Genomic DNA, 27678 nt, shown 5'->3' with positions numbered 1-27678 from the left:
CTGCACCTGATTTCTCCCAGCACATGTGTTATGAAGGGATGAGTCTCTGTCAAGTGATGGTGCCAACCTCAGCTGAGAAAAAAAGATTTATTAACACCTAAATAAGAATTAGCCAGTGGCTGCTAGCCTGGATTCTTCCAGATGAAGCAGGTCTGCAAAGGAGGTAGAATTTCTGCCCAGCACCTCTTCTGTGCTGCAAACAAGAGACCTCACTCCAGGTGCAACAATTTGTTCCCTTTCACAAATACTAAATTGATCTCAACACCCAAATATTCTATTTGCCTTAATTCATGCTGTATATTTGTCATTATTTGACATGAGAATTGCACAGTCTCAGATTAAATCTTCTGTATGGAAAAAAAAACAAACATGCAACAGCTGCCACTTTGCAGATCAAATAAAGGCCATTCAAACCAAAATCATCTCCTCTCTCCTCAGTCCCCCTGGGAAAGTAGGGCTTTGTATACAGACCAGAAAGCAAAAACTCAGCATATGGCAGGGCAGAAAGTAAGCTCTGCTCCACAAGAACAATTATTTGCCAGTTCCAAGAGTATCTGAGCTAACCATAACTATAAATCTAACTCAGGATGTGTTTATGCTTCCAAAAGTCACAATATATTCACAAAAATTAATACCACAGAGTTAACACAGCTCCACTTTTTACCAGGAATTACTATGAAATGCAAAATGCCCAGTTCTCTCTTTTTATGCATGCTGCATGATGGCTGCTAGAGTTTTTGAAGGCTCAAAAGCTGCTCCAGCATTACATAATCACAGAATTAAACAAAATCAAATCTATAATCTCTATGGCTTTAGAAAAAGCTGGGCAAGCGGGGGTGGGGAAGTAAAAAAAAAAATCACATCTCTAATGATGTAGAAAAAACAAATAAGAAGTTTAATTTTTTTAAAATTAGATTATCTTTGCCTACTGAGCTCTGTCCATGGTGTTGGCAATTACTTTCCAAGGACCTTCTCAAATATAATACTCTGCACAGCTCAAAGGAAAGGTTATTGCCATGAACTCAAAATGGCAGAGCAAATATTTAATTACTGTTTACACCAACTCCCAGGCTGTACCTCAACAGCAGAGCCCAATGCAATCCTGCCCACTTTAGCCAGAATCCATCAGCATATTACCTAAATCCCAAGCAGTAGTATCAAAGACTGACAGAATATTTGGAAAGAAAAAATTCTTTTACTTTCTAGGCACTATGTATAATTTTGGAAAGACATCAACTAGGTTGGGTGATTGAGCTAAAAATAATTTTTTTAAATATACAGATAATTGGGGTCTCCAATTAACAGCCTCCTCACCACAACCTCAGCATTTTAGTTTTGTAACAGGAGCAGGCGCAGGTCAGAGGATGACTGGTCAGCCCGTGTAAGGAGAGAACAATCACTTGCTTGAGCAGCCTCACTTTCCATGGAAAGCTCTGGATAAACATTCATGGAAGATTTTCCCTCATTTCCAGGACTCCAGTTGGCTACAGACCCCCTACACCCACTTCTAGGGTATGAGATGAGGATTTTTCTCTGGGCTTGCTATCTTTCCAAATAAAAGGTAATTCAGTGACATTGGGTGCTATTTAGATGTCTAGTTCCTTTATTGTCTGCATATATCAACTCTTTTTTTTCAAGCCCTCAAGCACTTACTCCCAGAAATGCCTCCTAAAAGCTGAGGCAAAGACAGACAGACAGTTCTGTCTGGCAGAACAGAGTCCTGGCACCACAGCCCGGAAATTCTGCCTTGGGCAGGTCACTTTGTCCTCAGATGGTGGAAATAGCTGACATTATTATCAATGAGCTGCCAATGATGATTCTTAGCTTACCCGCAAATTGTACAATAATTTTTTAGCTGTGGATTTGCTTTCTATCGTAATGAAGATAATATTTCCCTTTCTTCATCCTCCTCTTTCTACAGTGCCATTACTGCATCTGATGGCCACTGCATTTCAGTAGTTTCATGAACAGTGGGCTCTGTTTTGACTTCAGCTTGCTCTTAGAAACAGTCTTAAAGGTTGTAGGAAGGGGAGAAGAACACAAATGAGTTCTCCCTTCTCTCTTGTGAATCTCATCAGGCAACACTGCAGCCACATGCAAGAGTGACTCTGCCTGCTGGGATAAATTCCAAATAATGGAGTCTCCTGGGGCTGGGTTTCTTCCCCTCAGCCTGCAATTGCCCAGCAGCCATTGAACATTAATCCAACACTGGTTCTCCAATCTAGTATTGCTGCTCATCAGCATTGCTGATGGTACTGCAGCTGGCAGCACAACCCATCTGCAATGGAACTGGGCATTGATCAGGCTGCCCAGCTGGCAGCTGAATGCCTGGCAGCTCTTTGTGGTGAGGATCTACTGAGACTCTCTGGGTCTGCACATTCATGCCACGGCTGTCATCCTCATCCTACATTTCCACCCACCAGGTGGGTTCTTGTACCTGGTTTGTTTAAGACTGGATAGCTGCTGTATCCAGACTTGGAGTAAATGTTTTTCCACACCCAGATCACTGCTGGTCTTTCCCAGGAGAGGGCAAAGGTTACAGTCATGAGTCTGGGTATTTCCACTTACAGCTGCAAAACAGCATTTCCAGTAGTGATGATAAAACTACTCAAATAACAGTGAAAAAGGAACTTAGTGAACATAGTTCAGCTGATCCCTTTAATTACTTGCTCAAGGAAATGACAAATTAAATGTAACACATCACTTCTTCCCACCAGAATTTGCTGCACAAGTTCATGTGACCAACTGGGATGCTATCATTGACACCACAGGAGACTAAAGGTCAACCAAAATCTCATCTTCTTTTTCTTCCCTGATTTTTAGTTTCTTACTTGTCTAATTTGTTACAGCATAGCTGTAATTAATCTGCATTTCATCTGTAATTTCTAAATTTGATGTATCGAGTGCTGCATTTCTATATTCTTCAAGAAGATTTTTATTTAACATGCTAATCCATAAAAACACTTTGGACGCAGCAAATTTAGAAGAAATAATATTTTCAGGTGTTTACTATACTTCTCAAACCCCTTATCAAATGCTTTATTATTCTTAGACATAGTATCACTTTCACTGTTTGTGTTTTACTTACTCAGATAATGAAAGTCCTTATCTTGGCTTTTCATTATCTGTTCTGATCAACTCTACAAGATCAGTTGTTCTTTCCTCTCTCTGCCTTGTTTTCACAAGTCTGATTCTCTATAAGCACAGCAGTCCTTTGTTCTCAACATGCAGTCCCACCCACCCAGTCTGTAGTACCCCTGACCCCTTTTGTGCCAGTTTAAGCTCTCAGCAGCAGCTAATTGAGGTGAAAATTGAGCCTACACAAACCTCTTCAGGCAGAGTGGTTCCCTGAACCAGCTAATTCTGTATCAGAGGAGGTTTGCTAGAGGACTGGAATATATGGCAAGTACTAACAGAAAAAGCAAAATACAAAATCCCAAGATTTCATACAATAGCCTGGGTTAGAGGGACCTTAAATATCATCTCATTGCAAACCTGTGTCATGGGCAGGGACTCCTCCACTACACCAGGCTGCTCTGAGCCCCATCCAACCTGGCCTTGAACACTTCCAGGAAGAGACCTAGACAGGTAAAAGCCGATAGGGAACTACATAAAGCCATTCATTTAGTACACATAATCTCAATGAAATGCATGCAAGCTCTTCCTAAAGTTGAAACACAGCTCCTTCTAAAAATTAAAGTGGTTTGCAGGTAGGACTACAGACATCAGGACAGAAATCAGCTTCCTAAGGTTTTCTTCAAACTGGTTTGTGCAGCTTCTCTCCATCCTCCACCAAGAAAGGGGAAAAACAAAAATAAGAGGAAGAGCAGCCAAAATCTGTCATGCTCATGATATCTGTGCATTACAGACTAGGGATTTGTATTTTGGTTTCCTAGCAACTCTGAAGGCCAATTCAGCAGTGATTTTGTACTGAGCACCAATTCCAGGGTTGCTTCAGCTCTTCTCACAGAGAGACTCCAGCATCTTTAACTGCCTCCTTCTCTCCTTTAATGCACAGGTAAACTGCAATCAGGCTGACTGCTAGATTAGTAATACCTACGTTTTACTTTTACCTACATTCCATCCTCTGATGATTTTTTATTCCACATGAAAAAATGATGAAGAGCTCTTAAGCTAGTGTTTAATCAAATTGGTCAGGGGAAATGAACAAATGGAGAGGAGAATCTGCAGATTAAAATGAAGCCATCTTCAAAGAAGATCAAAGCCAGAGCTGACCTCACATCATAGCTATGAAGGACCCAGATGCAGTTTTACAAAAACTTGCCATCTGTGAGTGGTAAAAGGAGAAAAACCAGGCAAGAATAACAAGGTTAATTCTGGACCTTGATGAGCACTAAGCTTTTAAAATGATATCTGGCATATAATTTCAAAATTCATAAAAATGCATCAAGAAATAAACACTGGGAGCATCAGTATTTATGGCTGGGAATATATTTTCCACTGAGAACAGCTCCAAAGCTGGCAGAAATGCTCCAAGCTTTCCATCACGCTGTCTGGCCAAGATGCCTCAGAGAAGATCAGAAGTTGACCTGCATGGATTTAGCCTACACAAGCCACTGGCCTCCCTGCTGGGGCTGCCAATTAGTTTCAGTTGTGAGAGTGTTTTCTGCAATGTGGCAAGTTGCCAGTGGGGAACTGGATTAAAATCACCAAATTACTTTGCCTGTCAGCCCAGAAGTAAAGCAGTTCTCTTTTCTCCATTTACTTCTGGATAGGTCCAGCTGCAGTTTGAAAGCCTGTGCACCAGGATGGATGCACTGATTTACAGTGTGAAACAATAAAAATGTGCTTTGTTCTGCCTCCAGAATTCACTGCTGAAAATAGTTTTACTGTCTAACTGCACCTGCATTCTTCAGAGGGGAAAAGGCAGGGACCCAGAGCAGTCACCAGCACGTGTGGTCCTGGAGAAACACTGTCACCTTTCTTGCATCACAGAAAATTAGTTCAATTAAAAGAAAAGTATTATGTTCCTCATGGTGCTTTATTTTTCCTAACTGAAGTCTGGGAATAAATGAAGCAGATAATCTGACACTAATGTTATTAATTTATTTTAATTCTTTGGTTTGCAGCTACACATGTGAGAGACTCGGCTACCTACTTAGCATAAATTTGCAGCAAGATAATAATCTACTGAGAACAGGTAATTTTCCCCGTGAAGAAATGACATTATTCATGGTAACTGAGAGAACAAATCACCTGGAAACCGAATCAGCAGGGTGCTGCTGGCCCGCTCCTCTTGCTGACACTCTGTGCATGCTGCAGTCACAGGGTTTTGAGAGAATTTATCCTCCACATGTGACTGAAGACATTTGACACCAGGCATTTGGGAAGGACACTGTTACCATGAGAGTCTGTCTGTCATACTGTCAGAGAGGACAACAGGAGTGGTCTGCAATGGTGCAGAGTGGACAATTCAGCTGCTGTAATTATTAATTATGACCACTTCACCCCCACAATGGGTGGGCAAGTTGATTTACCACTAAAATGACAGTGTCTTGCTCCTGGGAGCACAGTGGATCACAAATGCAGCACAAGGTAGTGAAAAGCAGAGAGCAGGAATGAGGAGAATGTACTTTGCAAATCCTGAGATGTGTTTAATGCGTAGTGCTCCTTGGTAAAGAAAATTCCAGTTTGGATTTTGGTTCTTAAAAGCAAAGTTGTAAGGTCTACAGGCAGGGTTTGAAGGAAAGTTGGGGGAGGAATCGTTTGTTCTGCATTTTTCAGTATTATGATAATATGTTTATTATTTATTTTTCCATTTTTAACTCACTGCCTTTGGTCAAAACGTCATTCATTTTATTGTGTCTTACAACATTCTTCCTTTAAACTCAGCTACCACATTCAAGCGATTATGTGGAACAAAAATATAAGAAAATTTAATCAAAGGGACTAAAGAAGGCTCATGGTTTTCCTGATTGTTTATAAGCATAGTCTGTGTTCTGGATTTTCAAGTGCCTCTCAATGCATTAAAAATCTGCATATGAAAAAACTGCTGAAACTACTTGAAGATCAGAGCTTACATCTTGGAAATGTTTCTTTTTTCAAGGTTTGAATAATTTAACTAGAATAAGCTATCCAAAGGCCCAGGCACTAGGCCAAGGAGGTGTTACAGGATAAGAAGGCATGATTTCAGGCAAAATCCCTTGGCCAGCTCAAGTAACCACAGGGACAAATGCAGAGAGGGAAGGGCAGAGGACCTCTCTTGCCCTTAATTGTCTAAGTGAGCCTAAGGAGATTAGCTGCACAATTAGGGATCTAATTAGCGCCTCTCCCAGCCAGGACAGCAGCCTGTTTTCCATGTGCTTCAGTATTATACACCTGAGGTCTGACCTACAAATGGAGTTTGAGCTCCCTGTGCAGCCCCTCAGATCCCCCCTTGCACCCACACCACCAGAGTCTGGGAATCCACGGGCACAGGATTTGCTTGCCAGGAAACAATTCTTGCTTTTTCAAAAACTCCTTTTCAGAACAGCCCAAAAAGAAGTCATGCAAGGCAGGCGTGAGACAGAACTGGGATACCAACAGCAAATTGCAGAAGGGCCTGGGGTGGAAGGGACCTTAAAGCTCACTTAGTTCCAGCCCCCTGCCATGGCTGAGACACCTTCCACTATCCCAGGCTGCTCCAAGCCCCATCCAGCCTGGCCTGAGACACTTCCAGGGATCCAGGGGCAGCCCCAGCTTCTCTGGGCACCCTCTGCCAGCACCTCACCACCCTCTTGGAAGAATTTCTTCTTAACATGCAACCTAAACCTACTCTCTAAGTTTGAAGCCAGTCCCCCTTGCCCTGTCACTCCATGCCCTCATTCTCTTGAAGGACTTGTCCTGTTCCTAATAACCAACTCAAGAAAAAGAGAAAAAAATTAATTTCATCATATTCAAACCAGTCTCAGTCAGTTCTGTTCTAGTTCCAGCCTCCAGAGCTTTGTGTTGGGACGGCCTGCTGCTGTTCACTGGTTTGTTCTGGTCACCTCTCAGTATCTGACCCCAGACCTGCATGCTGGGTGGGGACATCCAGGCTGCACCAAGTCCCCTTTGTGTTCTCTGAGCCTGTTTTATCCACCTGTGCAAACAAAAGCAGCACATTCCTTTTCTCAGCATAAGCACAGAGGAACAATTTCCACAAGACCACAAAGGGTTTCTGGTGTGGCTTTTTTTCCTTCCTAATCAACCCATTTATTTTGCTAGTTGCGTGCATGCTAAGAGGGGATGCTTTTAGGGATGGCTGACTGTAATTATATAAGACAAGAGCAGAGAAGCTGCATTCAGATTCATTTCCTCCACAGCCAGAGCCTTGATGTTCTGAGAATTAAATCCCCCTAATGAAGGGGAAGCCTTTGTGTGCTGCTATTGCTGTTTTACATCTCTCATTGCACCCTCTGAGTGCACACAAGTAATGACTGAATGATTTTAGAGTTTAGCTCTTGGAGTAAAATCAGCATCTCCAGGTCAATGTTACATAAATAGGCAGAATGTGTGCTGGTAAAACATGCACATATTGCTTTCTCTGCCTTGTGCAGCCCTGTTCTGGAATCTCAGCAAAATCAGGGTACAGGCAAGAGATCAGAGAAGTTCACAAGAGAGAAACATCATTATAGTACCATGGAATGCTTGGCTTGGAAGGGGCCTTAAAGATCATCTCATTCCAAGCCCCCTGCCATGGTCAGGGACACCTTCCACTATCCCAGGTTGCTCCAAGCTCCATCCAAGCTGGCCTTGAACACTTCCAAGGATGGGGATTCACAGTTTCCCTGTGCAACTTGTGCCAGTGCCTCACCACCTTCAAAGGAAGAAATTTCTTTCTAAAATCTAATCTAAACCCACTCTGCCTTGTCCTGTCACTCCTGTAGAAAGTGTCTCTCCAATGGCCCAGAGGAACAGGCAGCAGCCTCTGCCTGCCTCTTTAGCAGCAGGGCTTGGGAGCTGCTAAAGGTCAGACTTCACAGGCCAAGGGGCTGTGAGCACTGCAGGGAAACAGGAATAACTGCAGTGTTCAGGAAGTCCTGACCTCACGGGCTCTGCATGGCTCAGCAGCTGGAAAGGAGCAGGGAAGGAGAGCCCCAAAACAGTCTCACAAAGCTGTTATTCTTCATTCCCTCCTGCTGCACTGAGAGCATTTTGGACCAGGTGGATGCTGATCACCATCCCCATAGAGCACTCTGTGATAAGAATAATTTTAATTTTCTTGGTTTTCCTCTTTTTAAAGCAGGATAATGAACATGTCCTTTCCCTTGTGTTCCCAGACTTTGTCTGCCCTGCTCATGTCAGTGGCAACTTCCTTAAGGCAAGGCTTGTCTTTTGCTGTTTGTGTGGGCTTGGTGCAGCACCATCTGACCTGAGAGGCACTGCCACACTACAACATGAACAACAGACGCTGAAGCAATGCCTGGTTACAAAAATAAACACATGAAAAATACATTTATGACCCTTGTGTACAGCAAAGTGCTGCACACAGGCAGACATCCATTAGGAGAAGATTCAATATCACAGAGTGGTCTGGATTCCCTCAGCCTCATTTCTTCTTCCACCACTCACAATATAAATACATTCCAGACCAGAATTTCTTAGGATTACTTAGAAATGCCCTTATTTTATCCATCTATTTTGTATCAGATAGCAAATTGTATATTGCAAGAGATAACAGGGTTAAACTTCATCTGGGATCATAAATGTCATGGGTTATTTTAACATTTACTTGAGTATATTTTCTTTAAAAACAATCTAAACAGAATAAAATTAAGCCCACAGCAGTAGAGAAAGAAATAAAAAACAACCCCCAAACCATGCACACAAAAGCAAGGCACAACAGGGGAAAAATAAAGCAGCTGTAAGCTCAAGTGGAAACAATTTGATTACCATCAATTCCCTGAAGTACTGACCAGATAAACACTTGTTTAGTTTATAAGTTCTGACAAGATCACAACCCAAGGTAGTACAGCAGCAAGGGAGTGATTTTTCTATTTATTTATTGAAACTGCTGAGAAAATAATAAAGACAGGAATCAAAATCCATGTCTTCTGTATAGCTACAAAATATTACCAGTGGGCAGACAAGAAAAGCTCACTGGTATTGTTATGAAGACCACAAAGAGCAACATGCCTAAAGCAACAAACAGTGAAAAAGTTACTTAGATTTGAAAATCCAACTTTATTATATTTATGAACTAAATTTCCACCAGATGTCTAAGAACTAATCACATAATCTGGCAAATGTTATATTTGCCCCCCCACCCCTTTTATTTTTTGGCTCAGTTATGAGAAATATTTTTATTTTTTAAGTGTGAATTTAACATAAACCTCCATTTTGAGGAAGGAAAAACATTGTTGCAGAAAAGGATGAATTAAAGAGACAAGGAGTTATTGCTATTAAACTTTCTCCCAGTGCCTAAATATAGAAATTATAGCCAGATAAACTGCTTACGTAAAATCTCTTTATCACTTCTTAAAATGATGAAGTCTGGAGCTGCAGCAGCTTTTGCCCATAGTTTCAGAAGATTTTTTTCATATTGTTCAGTCACAGAAAACCTCTAGCCTTTTGCCCCTTTTATTTAATTTCTGGTTTCAGAAATTTTGCAGGTCCCCTGGGTTACTTACATCTCAGCTGGAGCCATCAGTCCTGCCTTTAGGAAACCTGCATTGAAACAATCACCCCATGTGGGGATCAGAAATTGGACTTGATCTCCACTTGGGAAAATTCAACCACTGGCTCCAGTCAGGGACAAATGTGGTCCTAATCCAAAAGGAAGGATGCACATACACAGGGACTGGACTAAATGATGAGATGCACAAATGCATTCTGGGCCTAACGAGAAAGGGAAATTCTTCTCACAAATATTTGCAGCAGGTGAAATTGGGATTTGCCATAGTAGATGAAGACATAAACTCTTCCAAGGCCATTCTCTTTGACAGTCAAAAATTAACACAAAGTCTTATTCAAATATATGAAGTCAAAGAGATCACACAATTTAGAAGTTTCCAGCATCAGCCTTTTCCAAATTCTGATGAGTCCTATCCTTTTTTCCTTACACTGAGCCTTCAAGGACTAAGGTATTAAATCTCTCATCCATGTAATCTCATTTACTTGGTACACCCTGCTGAAAAAGAATGGACCCCTTGATAAAGATCACAAACACTATTTCAGGTCAGTCATGAGGGTTTTACAGCTAAGAGGAAAATAAATTAACAGAAGGTAAATTTAACTTTAGCCAAGTCATGACTGCAGTTTATGTATAATATCATTTATCATCCCCTCCTCTCTTTGCTCACTCAGCTGAGCAGAAATCTAAACTAACCTATTAATTTACCCAGCCCTGGCTCCAAATATTGAGAGCCCAAAGTGCTGGTTCAACCACAGTTTGGATGGGGTGAGGCAGATAAGTTCCTGGTCATAACAGTCATCAGCTTTTAAAAAATAATGATCAGTATGTCAAGCTGCATCTGTCAAAAAATATGTATTTTGGACATGTTCTTTTGAAAAAGTCCTTTTGATTTCAAAATGCTTTTCTTCACTACAAGTTGCATTTGAAATTCTCAGTCCTCTCCAGCTTCCAGCAGGCTGTCAAATTGAGAAGCATTTATCCCCGAAAATTCTTAGTTCAGTATGAAATATTGAAAAGGTGATGTGGGGCCAAGCTGGTGACCTACATTTCAACATTCCTGAAATAAAAATACAGAGGGAAGACAGTGGACAGATGAGCAGGAAGAGACCAAAGTCATTAGATGAAAGGAAAAAACAAGAGAAATTAGAAAGAGGGAGGTACATACTTGGCAAACCAGATAGGTAACAAAAAGGAGTGAAAATGGAATAAACAGAAGTGAAAAACCAAACAGCAGGAAGCATGCAGGGAATGTCCTGGGAATAAAGTGTTTTGGGAGCAGGGACAAAACTGAGGGCTGTACATCATGTTGAGGGTCTTAGCAAGTGGCTGGAATTGACTCAAGAATTCAATAACCAAAATCTAAAAGTAAAATAAAAGAAAGGGATTTATCCAGATATGGCCCTTGCAGATTATTTCTATTTCAGTTTAGGCAGTGCACTGCAGCCACACTAGCAAGCTGGCATTATTTCCTTCCCCAGACTCCACTGAGCTGATAGATAATGCAGCTTCAAATAATTACTTTAGTGTGCTTTAAGGGCATGATTTCTTCCAGGATTCAAGAGGCTGTGAACCAGATTTCTATGATTCTTTCCTACAAATTCTTAGGAGCTGCTTAGGACCTTCATTTTGGGAATTTATGAAATCACTGTTTTGAAGACTAATTTTCATGAGAAACATAAATAACTAGGTTGTTCTGTATTCCCCCTCTTCTGTTCTTTAAAATATTCCATATATTTTCACAATGTTTCTTAGATCACTAAATATATGAATTTTAGGGCTGATATTTGGCTTTCTATATATTTCTGGGTTTGAAGTTTGGAATTATGAAATTCTATAGAAAACTGGTTATTAATTTAAAAAATAGAGAGAGGCTGTAGAGATGCACAGCTGCATTTTCTAGCTCCTTCCATTTTAAACAGCTGCAGCATTCTGCAACAAACCAAGAACCCGGTTTTGTACTCTGGGTTGCTAATTAGTTCTTATCTTTTATAGCTCTAATCAATGAACTGCTAAAGCTAAGCCAGAGCAGTGCTGTTATTTGTAAATTAACCTTTAACAGTCTCAAAGAAACAGCACTTTCAGCCCCTGCTCATTCTTTGCAGTGACTGCTTGATGAGTCTTAATCACACCCTTTTTCTCTAGATGAGGAAGATCATTTGGAGAAGGAGAACAGAAATTCACTGACATTTCAGGAAGAAATTGTCCTCTACTTACAGCCATAGTGTAAATCTGTTTCATAAGAAATATGTGACAACTTAGGTCTCATCACTCTCTGAGTTATTTTCTTAGGCTCTTTCTCCTTAAACTGGATTTTTATAGGAATAATTCAGTTGCCAAGAGCTTTGTGACAATACTGTGGGGCCCTTAACAGCTTCTCCTCTAATGCCTGCCTGATTTTAAGACCAGTGTCTGTTCTAACAGTGAGACTCAGTCCCCCCAAAAACACTTTCCATTCCTTCTGTGCTGCTGTTACACGGACTCAAGGATGCAGACAATGTCAAATGGTTATGCCATGAAAAGAACAACTGCAGTGCAGCTCTCTGACCCACTCATCTCAACCTATTACCCAAGCCCAGGGTGCCAATCTTCTTTCCAGTGACCTGTGCTCAGTAGTCACTTAAAAATCAACACTGCTATTCTCAAGGCTTTCTGCCTCCTACAGACCTTCTAGCATCTCTTCCAATTGTTTCTCTCTACCAGATCCTCTGTGCTCACCTTTGTATACAAGATTTTTACTGGTGTGATGTGAGAAATGGAAAGATAGAAACTTCCACAGATACTGAAGGGTTTGATCTGCAGCTTTGGGAGAAGCTTGAATTGATGTAAAAATACAATACACAGACATTAAGCAGAAAAATCATAAAATTATGTTTCTATATTGTAAGTAAGAATATGCCTTAAGTAAGTAAAAAACTGTATTAATAAGATGGTGAAGGGTTTATAATGTAGGGGTGTAATTGTATAAAGTAAAGCAAGACTTTAGATGTTATAATAGAAACATGTGAGACAGAAGCCCATTGGATAAAAGTATCCACAGTGCAGCAAAATAAAGGTGATAGGTTAGAAAAGAAAAATGAACTTTGTGACAACTGTCCATTGGATTAGAAAGTTCTATATTGTCTTGTGACCATTTTGAGCTATGGCTGACTGCTTGCCCTCTTAAATCTCACAGCCTCTGAGACTGATGTTTATGTGAGCAATAAATTGTTTCTAGCCCAACTGTGGTCCCACCCCTTCATTAAACAATAGTGTCCCCTCTCATGCCCTCAGGTTTCTCTGCTCAGGTCTCTTCTCCTTGCCTTATCATCCTGTATCTCATCTCACAGTTTCACTGGAATGAAGTATCTCTTTCAGATATAATATTCTTGTTCAGGTTGGATTTACTTGCTTGACTTCCAAATTAGTCTGTGAAACAGAGAATTGGGAATGCCACAACTAACAGATTTCTTTCCCTATCAAGGCATTCTTGGACATATTTTTCTTAAAATCCACACAAGAACCCCTGTCCTTCACAGTTTTCCCACAGTTGTTCTGTTCACAACACCCTACCCCAAACCAGCAGCACAAAACTCACCAGGAAGACTGACTTTACTTTTCTGGAAATTTTGCTTATTTGACATATTTACAGTTGGTTCACATTTAGTTTTCTGAATTCCTAATTTATTCTGCATATCATGCCCCATCAATGGACCTTGTCTGCATTCCAGGAGATTGCAGCAGGAACCTTCCTCTGAGAGCAATACAAATTTGTTCCAGAGAAACTGTAGTTCCCAGTGTAAACCCAGAGTAGCCTAGGAGTATGTGGACAGGGAATATCCCTAGCTAGCATGGTACATGTGAGAAGGTCACAGGCAGGAAGTAAGATACAGCAAGAAAAATGGAATAAAGCCAGGAAAGTTGTGACACCCAAATTTCAGAGGACAAACACTGGAAGATTCAGATTTGGGATGATGAGATGCAAAGAGCTTTGTATAAAGGGATTATTTATCATCTTGTTCCACACCCCTGCCATGGGACACCTTCCATTGTCCCAGGCTGCTCCAAGCCCTGTCCAGCCTGGCCTCAGACACTGCCAGGGATCCAGGGGCAGCCACAGCTGCTCTGGGCACCCTGTGCCAGGGCCTGCCCACCCTCACAGGGAAAAATTTCTTCCTGCAGTGCTCCCAAGCAGTCCATGATGGTCTGTCTGCTGTCCTTCTCTCCTTGGGAGAGCCCAGGCAGTGCAGACAGGTTAAAATAATGGCACTGCATCCAGCTCTGGGGCCCCAGCACAGGAAGGACATTGACGTGTTGGAGCTTTAAAAAACAGTGTTACCACCTCTCCTCCCCAGCTAATTCCCTGAGAAAAGGAAAAGAAATAGCAGATATAGTTAGAAGAATGTTACCACAGCAAAATCAGAAGTACAAATTAGTGTATTTTAGGATGGCATTTGCCTAGGCAATCTTAATTCTGTCTCTTGTGCATATTTATGAGTGTAGACACTGAAATCCTGATTTCCTGAAAGTCCGTGGGCTATTTGACATGTACTTCAGAGATGCCAGTGTTTCACCCACAGCTTCACCTACATACACACACAGATTTCAGGTGCAGATTTTATCATTAAATCCTCTCCTCTTTTACAGAGCTGTCTGAATGGAAGTCTTTTATTTTCCCTTCCCTACATATAGTGTGTGGCCCAGTGCCTTATTTACTGCAGACATATAAAGTCTACATTGAATACAGGAGTAGAAATTCTCACGACTGTTTTTCATCACAAGTCCTTATTGTTCTCCTGAGTCTTACATGTCCTATGAAAGCATCTTTAGACTTTTTTGTCTAGCAAAAATGCATTTTGAAGCATTTGCATTACACCAGTTCTGTTTTGTAGATTGGAACCAGCAGCACAGAGAAATACACATAGATTTGTCTAATGCTTGCTAACTCTAAGCTCTGAATTATTCATAAGTCTGATTTATTCAGAAATCTTCAGTGTTTTATGTCTAGAGCAAAATTTCTGTTCATCTTAGTTTTTATTATGAGCTCTCACCATTTTTGCCAATCAGACTCCATTTATTCTGAGTTAGTTATCAAAAAATCAGAGTTCACTCACATCAGTGGTCATCTAAAGTCTGACAGAATTGCCAAAACTGCCAAAGGACATGGAGCAGAAACCAGAAATGTGTCTTCATTCCCTGATCTCACTATATAGCTTGTGGGGAACTAACAAGATGCCAAGAGAGCTAAATTCAAAGCCAGAGGGAGTTTGAACCTTCTTGTCCCCCCTCACCCAGAAGTCTTCCAACTGCAAACTTACAACTGGTTGGACTGGTGCCTAAGAAGATGTAAACACAATTTTAAAAATGCCACATCCAGATTTACTGTTCTTTGCATGGTTGAAATATTCAGTAAAATCAACAGGAATGCTGTCAGTCAAATAAGGACCAGGTTTTGCTTGGGCAACACATTTTTGCTGAAAAGCATCTGATTATGTTGGAATTCAGCTATAAAGTAGGAATTAATGATTTACTGATTTAACACTTCACTTGTTATTACAGGTCTTGAACCTAAACCAAAAAAGGAAAGAAGCACTGAAACAGATATCTGTGGGAAACTAGGCAGGATTCTAAAGCAGTGGTAGTAATTTGCTAAATGTATGATGTACTGAGGCTACAAAATCTAAGACAACCACTAATCCTGAGATTTCTCCATGAAACACCTCTTTGCTGTTAAGGATCAGGGACATCTAAAGCTTTTGGTTACAAAGAGAGAAGGAGAATATGATCTGAAACCCACTACCAAAAAAAAAAAAAAAAAAAAAAAAAAGAGAAAAGTCTAATTAATATAATATCAGGGTTGCTAATCCCTTGAGAGTGGACAAAGACAAAATAAAATAATCTTCTTTTTGCTGGGATGCATTCATTGTACAAGTGCCTCACAAGTCAGGGAAGGAAGCAGCAATAAGAGCCAAGGGTTACTGCTGCTCAAACAAAGAGATGTTCAGGTTCTCAAAGCAAGTCCAAAATGACAAGACCCAAAATAGAACAGCAAGCAGGACTCCAGATAGGGGAACAGGGCTCTGGGACCCAAATTCCACTGGACCTCCTCAGATGACAGAACCATCCTACCTTTGCACTTACGTTCAGGTGCTTGGAAATTGGCAGCACCAGCATGGAAACATCTGGGAGAATGTTTGTATCCATACTAAACTGGGTATGAGGCAAAGCACTGAGTGCTCAGTCAAGGAAGATCAGTACAGCCAAAAGCCTGAGGGAAGCCTCTGCAAAGGTTGGAGTGTTCTTGTGGTGACATTTTCAAATGCAAGCTCAACAGTCACACACCCTTCATATTCTGCAAAGGCTGTGTCTTCCTGCAAAGCCTGCAGCAGAAGGAAGGCACACAAACCCCAGCTGATCATAGCCTAGGGCTCCATTATATATTAAATTAATTCCCAGAGCTGTTTCTGCAAACAGCCCTTCTGCAAAACCAGTGCAGGTTTTGCTGGGCACCATTACTTTGTGGATGTTGTAACTGTATTTGCAAATTCTCAGGTTCTTCCTCAGCCCTTTATCCAGGTGAAATTCCCATTTAAATAGAAAGAAAGGTTTGCACCAAGAAAGATTAAATGAAGTAATTTTAAGTTTTGCTGCTGTAGACCCCACTGCCCAGCATTTGAGCTGCCTCTGTGATATGGGCATCACTCCTCATGTCAACTCCTGACTGAGTGCTCACAGAGCTGCCATACAGGGCTCACCACCCTACACAGGGCATCCACTGAGTTTACAGTTTAGTTTGGCTGAAACATGGCTGAAAACAGGGACTGACTGCTCCTCTATGTCTCTATTATTCCTGCTCAAAATCAAAAGTGAGAATATTTTTTTTTGTCAGCACTGCAAAACATCCAGGTGGGGTTTTTTTTCTAAACTCCATGAGAACCTTCTGCCAATTCTTATTGACTGCTGTGAAGTCATCAGTCAGTGACAGAGTAAATGAAGCTACATTCTAAACCATGCTTTTTGTAATTTATTTTGACAAATAAATAACATTTTAGTTTCCATCATCATGTATTCGTGAATGAAAATAGCTAGCAAAAATTTAGGTCTAATTTCACCACAGAAAAGTAAAATGAGAAAAGACATTCAAAGACACTTACTGGCTTTGTAAAAATAACAAAGGGAAAACTGATAAGCTCCTACCCCAGTTTTACTGTTCTTTTGAAATGGAGGACAAGCCAGTTCTGGAATACACACACCTGAATACACATATCAGAACTGAACCATTATTCCATTATTCCATTACATAAACCAGTAACCTCCAAAAGCAGGGTGAAATCTGGGCTCAGGGACTCTTATCTCCAGTGCTCATCTGAGACTGAGTAAGGAAAAAGATGCATTTTATGCTTTATTGTTCCACTCTATTTCAATTCCACAGAATAATTTACAAGAACTTTATATCTAAATCATAGAATATTCTGAGCTGGAAGGGACCCACAAGGATCAAGTCCAACTCCTCAGGGAATGGCTCATATCTCATATGGGGACTGAACCCACAGCTTTGGGGTTATTAACAACATGCTCTGAGCAGCAGAGCTCATCTGAGGGTCTTCACTCAGTGATATAAAACAGAGGAAAAAGTAAATAGCAGCATTAGGAGGTCTACTGCAGTTCACATCAGTTCTTCACAAATATTCTGGATTTTCACGTCCTTACCTGCTGTAGCACTGGAGACTGTTGGCCACTGCTGGTCAGGCCCTGCTGCTCCTCCACGCAGGACTCCTTGCTCCTCCATATGCACAGCACTGGGTAAGCAAATATCACACTTGGGTTATACACTTCCCTTCTGCCCTGGACTTCACAGCACTTCCCTTTCCTGCTGCTTATCAGAGTTCATAACTATTTATTACTGTGCAGATACTCCTACAGTACTGCATGATGTTAGCAGCATGAGAAGCAGCTGTTTTGACTTGCAAAAAATACCTTTGATTGTTTACTAAAATCCACTCGTGGAGTAACTTATAAAACAAACACACCTGCAGGACACTTTGCTCTCATTGACTGGGAGGCACTAATAGGGAAGTGACACATCTTTGCTACTAGGATGTAGCAACATTAGGCAAATGATTAAAAAGTTGGAGTTAGCTCTGAGCTTCTGTCATTATGCCATTTTAAGAAATCCCACCTTCCTGGGTTACTGCATATTTCCCATGAGCCATTCAGGAAGAGAAATGCATTTTCTCAAATGCAAAAACTAATACAGCAAATTTTAGCGTCACATCATGAGCACTGGACATCAAAAGCACCAATTTGCACCTTACATGGAAAGAAAAGAAAAAAATATGCTATTTTTAATACAAAACCAAGCATGATGTTTATATGCTGTTCCTTAAGAGAAACAGGATTCCATGACTGTGTCCCTGCCTCTGCTCATTGGCTTCACACTCCCTTTCACACTTCCTTAAGCTGAACTTAAGGGCCAGTTTCATCCAAATGTGGCAGACATCCAGGGCACCAAATTTCTACAAGTTTTATGAAAAAATCAGCATTTTGTGAAAACCATCAACTGGGCAGGGCACACAGGCTCAGAACCTGAGATTTCAGGTAAGGGGCTGCTGATGGGAGAGCAGAGGAACATGGACAATTTTCCAGAAGAGCCCCATTAGTCTTGTGGGATTAAAAAAACTCTTACTTTCCAATAATTGTTCAAGTAGCTTCAGGTAAGACCTTGTACTTTGTATAGGAAGGAATGTGGATCCACAAAAGCATGCCTGACTCAGGACCAGCAGATAAGGTGCTCAGATAGGCAGAATTTCTTCTTCAGGATCCTGCTCCCCACCCAGACTGTCCACTGATTTTGCAGTTATGGATTACAAAAAAATTGAAAGTCACAGCAGGAATAGAAAAGAAAGAAAGGAGCTTGCCCAGTAGGCCACAAAGTCAAGCTTGCTCTGTCTTCCTTTGCTCTTGGTCCTTGAGGTTTAGATTCCTTTTTACACAGCATCCCAAAGTCAGAGGAGTCACTCTGTGTCCTCACCCACATGAAGCACAGTTTGACTCTGAATTCAGGACTTCAGTGTCATAAAGACTCTTGGATAAAGGTACAGCACCACTGCACCAACAATTCTGAGAAACCCATGCAATCCTGCCCTTTGTGATGCCACTGGGAATGACTGCAGCCTCAGAACTGCCTCTACACCTGTACAGGAATCTTATTCATCACACCTGATTACACCTGAACATAGAACCAGTATACTAATCTGCTTAGGAAGAGCAAAAATACTGTTTGATTTAGGCTCTACAGATGCAATTTTAGTATAATTCTCTTTATCCAAGTGTACTGAGTAGAAAATTATAGCAGAGACTGCTTGCGGTATTAGGCAGTGGATTTTCAAAGATGTCTAAAGAGATTTGGACAAAAGCCTCACTTTTCCTTCTTTGAAAATCCATCTCATATCTTCAAAAAGTCCTTTCAACTGCATTAATCTTCTTGATTGCAGCATGTGGTTAATAAACCTGCTGCAGGAACAGCTACTTTTATGGTAATGAAAAACAAGAAGATGGAAATGCAGACTGACTATTGAAACATCAGCACTGATGATTACAGGGAGCTTTAAAATAAACAAAAAGTATATAATGACAATTAAATGATTCAATAATTGGAACAATTATGCCTTGACAGTCAATGGATACAAAAACAGAAGGTAAAAGGAAAGAACAGCACAGTCCTACAGCAGTGCAGTAACAGTATAAAATGCAAGTCAGACTGAATCTGTAGCTTGTGAAGATTGGAAGTGACAGCAGCAGAACTCAGGTGCTTTCCACCTCAGCATAGATACCATCAGTCTAGGGCATCAGAAGAAACTTTGTCCTTTCCACAGAGGAAAAGGACAGAATTCCCCTTCTCTGGAGAAACACCACACATACCTTTGCATTCCTGCCCTCAGGGATGCAGAGTAGCGCCAGTCCGGGTTGGGGTGTTTTGGCTGTAGAAACAAAAGCCCAGGACAATGCTGTTAGTGGCAGTAAAACATGCTAGAAAGCATCTACATCTGGCTAATTTTGTCAGAAAAGCCTATATGGATATAGTCAATTTTTGTGAATTGCCAAATCTCCCTATAAATCGAAAGAAACTTTCCAATGGGCACACAGGGAGTGTCTGTGCAATAAACTTGTCTGCACACCAAGGCCTGTGGCTAGAGGTGATCTCTGTGGAACAACATTTAATGCTGCAAAGTGATGGAAAGTTATTTCATACATTCATCAACATTTTGGGCACAGGATAAAATAAACAACATCAGAAATCCAGAAAATACATTGTTTGTTTACCTGATAAGGTGAAGAAACTCAAGCTCCTGCACTGAATATTATCTGTCTGAGGGTGTACAAACGTGAGGGGGATGTGGGGCAGTGAGGTTTCTGCTGAAATTCAGTGTACTGCAGAGGACTGCAATGGATGGGATCAGATTTGCAGACTGCAGCAAGTCTTTTATTAAGGACAGACACATCCATAATACCAAAACCCATTAGATTCTCCATATTCATGAGAGGGCATAAAAGGTAGAAGGGGAAAATAGCCAGCAATGCCCTCTGACCAACAAACCTCAGCATATGCTGATGTGCTGCAGCATGACTTGCTAAATAAGGAGTTAATTAAGAAATCCTCTGTTGATCAAAAATTGCTCCAGAAAATAGTTTTCACATTGTCAGGGGACTGTCACTGTAATTTTCAACTACAGCCTATGAGTGCAAGCTCAGGTCCCTTAAAATTAAGCCCTGAGGACATACCAAGGTTATTTCTCAGGATACTAAAAACATTATTCTGTAGGTGATATTGTAGTGAGTGCTTAAGTTCAGGCACTGGAATCCAAAGACAGAACTTATATCCAAAAACATAATGGACTACATTCATTCCTGATGTGTCTTGCACGGTGCCAATCACACAAATAATAAATGACAGTAATGGTTTAATTCTCTTCAGATTATTGGAGGCAGATCAGGAATGAATTTGACCCCATTACTTGAAAGAGAAAAAGAAAGTGTTGAATGTTCTGAATTATTTAAAGCCAACTCTGTCTTTCCTCTTGAGGTTTGGCATATGCTTTTCCCTGGATCAATAGGTTTTATTCAAACAAAAATGGAGCAATTACAACTTACAGTATTGCTCTATCACCACACTTCCCAGGTCCAGCATCACTCAAGGCTGAGATGCTCTTGGATGATGCACACATGAGTCTTCTTTATGGTCCGAGTTACACAAAAAGGAGGAGGAGACTGCTGTTTGCAACCACACATTAAACATCTGTGCTAGCAATTTCCTTCCCATTTAGCCCCCTGTTCTCTGTCATGCTCAGGTTCTGCTGAGTTTAGCAGAAAGGGGTTTGACAAGAAACCCATTATGCATAGTTCTAGTCTTTTCTGATTAATTCCATTTTGGCCTCAGTCCCAGGGATGTCAAAGCAACTCGAAAGTCAACCACGTAGTAACAGTCAATGAAAGAGGATAGAGAACAACACACACTGATCAGAGCCTCTCCTGAGTTTGCCTTTCTTGAGTATGAAGGGTGATGACACCAGAAAATTTGTCTTTTCTTCTACTGGGGGTTTTGTTATAGCAGGGGAACTGCTGGACTTCTTGTTCTATTTTGCAATTTGAGAGATGCAGGTTATTAACTTGTACAGGCTTGTAGGCAATGTGAGGAGGAGGAATCTTACCACAGTCCCAGGCAAAACACAGATAAAGTGGGATTACATGAAAGCACTGAAAAAGTTGGGTAGGAGTGACAAAAGAGGAAAACGACCACTCATAGTACACAGATTTTTGGGTTTTGGATGAGAACTTTCCAATTCTTAGCTAGAAAACAAAAATCTCTGTTCTGTTTTCAATGGAACATCAGATCTTATATGGGTGATGGTGGCAGGAGAAAGTCATTAGTTAGAAATGAAACCCTTTTTCACTTCACATGCATGGACCAAGACTCCTCATGTCAATACATGAGAAATTAGGAGACTGGTATTTTCAAGGGTTACTGTCCAGAAGCTCTGGCATCTTCTGGCTATTCCCAAACAGCTCTCTCTTTGCTATGACTCCTTGGGCAGGGCAGCAGTGCTGTTCCCAGAGGAGCAGAAGAAGGAAGGAGGGAACAGGATGTTGCTACTCTGGAGGTGGAACTATTGCCACAGTTGACCGTCAGAGGCTGGGGGCATTTTTAACTATTAAAAAAAAATCAATATCTGTGACTTCTTTTTGAAGTCATTAGAGGAAGAGCCAGAGCACAAGGCAGTTGGGCAACAGCCTGCCTTTGTGCAGACCTGTTTTCACCCAGTTTTACCACATGCTTGCTGGCTGCTTGACTGGGTATTTTCAAAGCTCAGCCAGAGGCACATTTGTCCCACACTTGTGTTACCACAGGTCAGTGTCCTGCAACTGACAAAATCAGTGAAAATTCTATTTTGTCAGCACAACTGGCTTCTCCTTTTGTTCTGCTACAGAATGCAATTCTTTCTGTTTCCCTGGCCATAAGTGAAAAGTTATTTCAGTACATCTCTAAATGAGACTGGACTAGAAAAGCAACAAAGCATGACCAGTAACAGAGGTTGAGCACAGCAAAAGCAGCAAACCTACTCAGGAATATCTCTCCCCAGCTCAGCTGCAGCAGTGCTGCTTCTTAGAAATCCATGAGGAATTCACAGTCTACAAGCTTGGGCTGGTTTATATCTCTGCTTAAGAACAGTCCAACTTCACCATCCCTGAAACCTGCCAGGACAGCATCTCCGAGTGGAGCTGGGTGCTCAGGCAGTCCCAGGGGCTGCACAGGAGCTCCCACTGGGCTCCTCTGCAAAGCCCTGTCACAGATCAGGCTGTGACATGTGCAGTGTGTCCTAAACCAACCCCACCAGGACAAGGCACAGCTGTGTGAGAGCACAGAGGGAGCACAAAGAAGAACACAGGCTCTGAAGGGGTCCGAGTGCTCCCCAGCTGTAAATCCCCACATTCTCACTATGTCATGCAATGCTGATGAAGAAAATATTGCTTCTTTTACCTCCCCAGCTCATTACAAGACTCCGTTTATCACAATCCAGCACATTCTACTAGGCTGAAGGTAATTTTAGTTGCCACTTCCCTGAGAGATTTTTGGAAGTCATGTAGCAAGTCCAGCAGTCTTGTCAGTAGGTGAAAGAAATCCCATGACCCGGCAGAGCAGTAATAAACCATTCCCTTTTTTCCCATCAGTTGCTTTTTCTGATTCAGTTACAGCCCATCACCATCACAGTGTGAGAGGAGGCAGAATCTATCCAGGTGCCTATGGAAGTGGTTGTCACTGCACCTCATGCCACCAGTTTGCCCCTGCTGCTTCTTCCAGGCACCATACTCACATTTTGGCAACCACATAACCACAGACATTAATGTTTCTGGTCATAAACAACCAACCCCATTGGGAAGTGTGATAATGGGAATGTATAATGTAAACCAGAGCCATCTTAGGAGCAAGAGAGCTCATGCAAAATGTCACACAGTTGTTTTCAAGTGGGTTAACTGAAGAATTGTTTCATTGGTTTGTGGATAATAAATTTAGTTGGAAATCTATTGTTACAAACATTTTCCTCAGCTCTCTTTTTTACCTAATACAGTAAGAATTTCTCCCTGGGGTAGGAGAAATTTCTAATTTTTTAAAATATTGCCCTGATCCCATATTCAATGGATCAATGCAAACACTACCTTTCACTTCAGCGCTTGCTAGAACAAAACCTGCTTGAGGTAGAGAAGCATGAATCAAATATTTACAAACAGCTACCAGATGCTGTGTCTCCTAAAAACATCCTGCTTCATTCTGATTTCCACACAAATGCACAGCAGAATGACATAAGGTATATTTATCAAATGTATCTGCTTTGAAGCATTAATAAAAGCCTTTTAGAACCTCTAACCACGTAAGGGTCTGCTTATTTTCCAGTCAGACAATGCTGACAGGTATGAGGAAACAGAGGCTTCTATTCCTGCTTTCCTTCTGTAAATGTTTAGAATTAACTTGATGTGGAGAACAAACTATTTTAAAAATGTGTTTATCATTCAAGAAATCAAAAAGGAAACTGGAAAAGGGTGTAATTCAAAAGCCCAAAGTCTAGCAATGTTCATTTGCATTCCTACTCTGAGAAAACTGAGGTGAAGGGAACAGACAAGTGCTTCTGTAAAGTACATTTAATGAGTTCCAAGAGGAGGAAAACACCTCTGCTTAATCTTGGATGCAGATTTCTGCTGGCACAGCAGAAGCCTCAAACACGGCACCTGAGTGCCCTGAAGCACAGAGCACTGTCCCTGCTTAGCTCAGACACTGCCATCAAACAAAAGAACAAACATTTATAGTTAACCTTTTCAATGTCAGCAGGGCTGGAGAATTTCTTAAAGGCTTAAGTTCTTGAACTGAGATTGTAAGACATTCCACCATTAATACCTTTAAATCCTCTGAGAGAAATCTCCGGGACAGACTGCTACAAACAGTGCTCTGGGGTAACTAGGTTTAGACACTTCAAAACATGCTTGCATTTAAAGCAGTATCAAAATATGTTCAACTCCAGTGTGGCTTTCTTTTTTCCATGTGTTTAGCAAGCTGGTTTTGAAGTGAAAAACACAGAGAAAGAGACAGAAGCAGAGCAAACAGCTCTGCTGTAAAACTCCAATGATCTCCTGAGTCTTACCACCATCAATGTGCAGTTTTTTCCACTTTCTTTAGAAATGTCCATAGGGCAACACACTTTATTTCTGACCACCACATGAAATATCATATTTTTTCATCCACATGTCTCACCACACAAAAAAGGGTACAAGGAAATGTATAATATAAAAGAGTTCAGCTCTACTCAGTATCCCAACTTGATAATTAAGAATGTCTTAATTATCCCAGTCTGCCTTCTGGGACAGAAAACTCTTGTTAAAACATTTTGGTTTGATTGTTATTTCCTGCATTGAAAGGAAAAGGCTGTCATGAGATGCAAGGCACAAGAAATGAGCTTAAGTGCACAGGATGTAAGAACAAAATAGGAAAGATTAAAAGAAAAACCAAGGACCAGACACTATCCAGACATCATTCAGCATCTTCACAGGAATTTGAGGAAACAGACTCCAGACTAAAGCACTGAAACCCTTCCTGAAAATGACAGATCATCACTGCAGCAGTGCCCAGTAACAAAATCACAACTTCCCACACAACCTCTTCATAGAGTGTGCACCCCTCTTTCAAAAGACAGGAGCCCAGGCTGCCCATAACACTCACAGCACCAGAAATGAAGCCACAGTATTTTTTTTATCCTTGATTTTGCCTACACTGCCTGCCTGGTCCCTCTGCAGCAGTTATCTGATGAGAGAGCAATATCCATTAACCCCGCACTGCTACCCTTATCACCAGCCTCCTGACAGCAATAACCATGTCCAGGATTTTCTGTGCAGCTGCATTAGTACATTTCCTCTTTTACAAAACACCCTTGGTCTGAGTCATACTTATCAATCCATAAAGGACTGTGCAGGTAAGCAGGGTGAGCACAGAAGGAGCAGCTATCTTGCAGAAACAAGCTTCCATTCCACCAACACAACACTGGCAGTACAAAAGGAATGGCCACACAGGAGTGAGAACCTCACCAGGTACAAAAAAGCCCCTATCCAACCTTATTGCACTTGTTAGCACTTCTGCTGTGCCCTGCTAATGGCACAATACAGTCAGTCACAACTTGGTGTAATTGTTAGCATCTTTGACCTTACCAGTAAATAGGAAAGGAACTAAGACTTATTGCCCCAAATGTTACTGAGATTAATCCCAAATAACTTGGAAATATTTTTCCTCTCAGTGTATAAACAACATTTTAAAAATATTAGCCAATGTAAAACCCTAGGTATGATTATCTGTGCATAGCAAACCCATTCACCTGGTCCCATCCTCATCAATGAACAACCAGAAGAAAATCCATTTCCAAAAACTGTGTGGAAGAAAAAAAAAGAAAGGACTTGTTCACATTATCTAAAAGTAACACACAGATCAGAGACTGACTTTGTAAATTGGTGCAAGGACAATGCTGCCTTGCTATGCCTCACAAGTGAAGGCACAGGCTCTTAAAGGCTGATTCAAAGTTCACTTTAACTAAAAACAGAAACACAGTTCTCTGAAAATGTAATAATGCAAAGATCATTATCCTTAAAATGTAGAATTCAGGGTTGCTAAGCAATTGATGGCATCTTCAGTGCAAATGCTGAGCTTGAAACAGGGGAAAGATGTGACTTTCAATGTGTAATTAGCTAGGAACTACTAATTAGTGAGTGCCATTACATTTAGCCATTTCCTCATGTGCACATGGCCTTGATACATCTTTATAGAATGTCCTACCACAGGACAGGTTAAGAAGCAGGAAGTAAAGAATTTGTGATGAGTAGAACTTGTCAGAACTTCACCTCTGTTTAAATCACACAGAACGAATTCAATAATTGATTCCCCTTTTGGATGACAACTCCACACAGGCAGCACTCATTAGTTTGTTCTACACAGTAGTTTGTTCTCTACATTTCCCTGTTTTTGTACTCCAAGTTTGGGCTGGCTTTGCTGCCACTGCCTGATCTCTGCTGGTAATCAAAGCTTTCTAATTCCTTGCATTCAATGGAGTGAGTCTCAAAATGTGATAGGAATCTCTTTGTTAAACTGATTTCCTACTTGTCTTGCACCCAAAGTGAAGTAATTTTCAGTTAGAGCTTTTCTTCTTGCACACCTCCCACCCAAAAAATCAGCTGTAAAGTGTGTGTTTCACTCTCTGATTCCTCAGCATAGATGCTTATAGAGCATGTCCCATATTCCCTCCTATATCAAACACATTCCAGGCATTTTACTACACTCAGAAAAATGTTAAGATACAAAAACTGCAGAGAAAAAGTACTTCCCCTGTATCCTGCCACTGTGATTTACAGAAAAACAGTGCATTAATTTTAAATGGATTAATGTTGAATGGATGATCATTACTCACTAAAAGCATTTTTAAGGAAGACTTGCTGGCCCTTAAGATATGGACATCTTTGCTCAACAAAAACCACTTGCTAAATATGCTAACATCTTCATACGTGAAAAAGTAGAAATAAATAAATAAATGAGTACTATTTCTGTGGCAGGAATACGCAAGGCAGGCTCCTTTCTATCCCACCAGTTGTTTCCCCGACTCTCCCCTGTCTGGGGCATAGCACACATTAATGCACAAACTGATCTTACACCTGCCACAATTATGGGATACAAACAACACACAGCAATGGCAAGATTTTCCTTTTGTGCACCAGAATTAGTCTCTCCTGTGAGTGCTGCTGAGTTCAGTCCCAACATGTGTAAAAAGGAAACTGCACAGATCATGCAAACCACACACCAACTGCAGGCTTCCTGCACACCAGCATAAAGCAACCATTAATTCATCACTGTGGGAAAGTATTGCAAAGGTTAATACACAGCTGCTCAAACCATAGGTATGAAATAATTTTCAATAGGAACCCAGCAGGTTTGAAGTTGTCACTCTGTAACTTAAAGATGGTTTCTTGCTGTAATTCTCTGCAAAGATATCACTGGGTTGTCAGAGGCCAGAAAGCATGAAATGCAGCACTGGGTAGAACTAACATTATCAGAGGAGGGATTGCAGTTTTTAGACAACTAAAACACACTCACATTAGCAAGATCCTTGCAATAATATGCTTTTCTAAATTCAACAGATTTAGGTGGGAAGACAGCAAAGCAGCAAACATCAATAACTGCCATAAAGTAACTTTTTGATTTCAAGGCTAATCACTGATTATTTTTTCTCCCGCAATGAGAGTTTTCCCATCAAAACTGTAAGATTAGATGTGTCATTCCTCAGCACTCTGTAGCAGCAGGCAATTTTAGACAGGGAAGGATGCAACACTCAGTACAGCATATGCTGCAAAAATGAGGTGAATCTCAAACAACAGATGCATATACTGAACTTACCAACTGCACCCTGAAAGCCTCAGTATTTACCTAGAAACAAAATGCATGGCACAGATTAAATTCATTATGACCAAGTTTCAGAGCTGAGTGTCAGCAAGCCCCTAAGGGAATA

The 27678-nt window shown here is 41.0% G+C and overlaps 1 protein-coding gene across 11 annotated transcripts in view; it reads right to left on the bottom strand.

Annotated features, from left to right (window-relative positions):
- LOC135279919 (protocadherin alpha-C2-like) overlaps positions 1 to 27678 on the bottom strand; it is a 179108-nt gene that overhangs the window by 20890 nt on the left and 130540 nt on the right. For 9 of the 11 annotated variants that reach the window (XM_064387492.1, XM_064387497.1, XM_064387498.1 and 6 more), the window contains 2 exons: positions 19514 to 19572; positions 17303 to 17391 (listed from right to left, as the gene is read on the bottom strand). In XM_064387492.1, the coding sequence (XP_064243562.1) occupies positions 17303 to 17391; positions 19514 to 19572 (148 nt within the window). Of the gene's footprint in view, positions 1 to 17302; positions 17392 to 19513; positions 19573 to 27566; positions 27597 to 27678 lie in introns of all 11 variants that reach the window. The other 2 variants (XM_064387496.1, XM_064387501.1) reach the window with 1 other exon arrangement.

This window comes from Passer domesticus, chromosome 13, assembly GCF_036417665.1.
Source record: "Passer domesticus isolate bPasDom1 chromosome 13, bPasDom1.hap1, whole genome shotgun sequence".
In the NCBI taxonomy this organism is placed as follows: Eukaryota; Metazoa; Chordata; class Aves; order Passeriformes; family Passeridae; genus Passer; species Passer domesticus.
The sequence above is the reverse complement of the archived record's forward strand: the minus strand, read 5'-3'. Positions and strand labels throughout refer to the sequence as shown.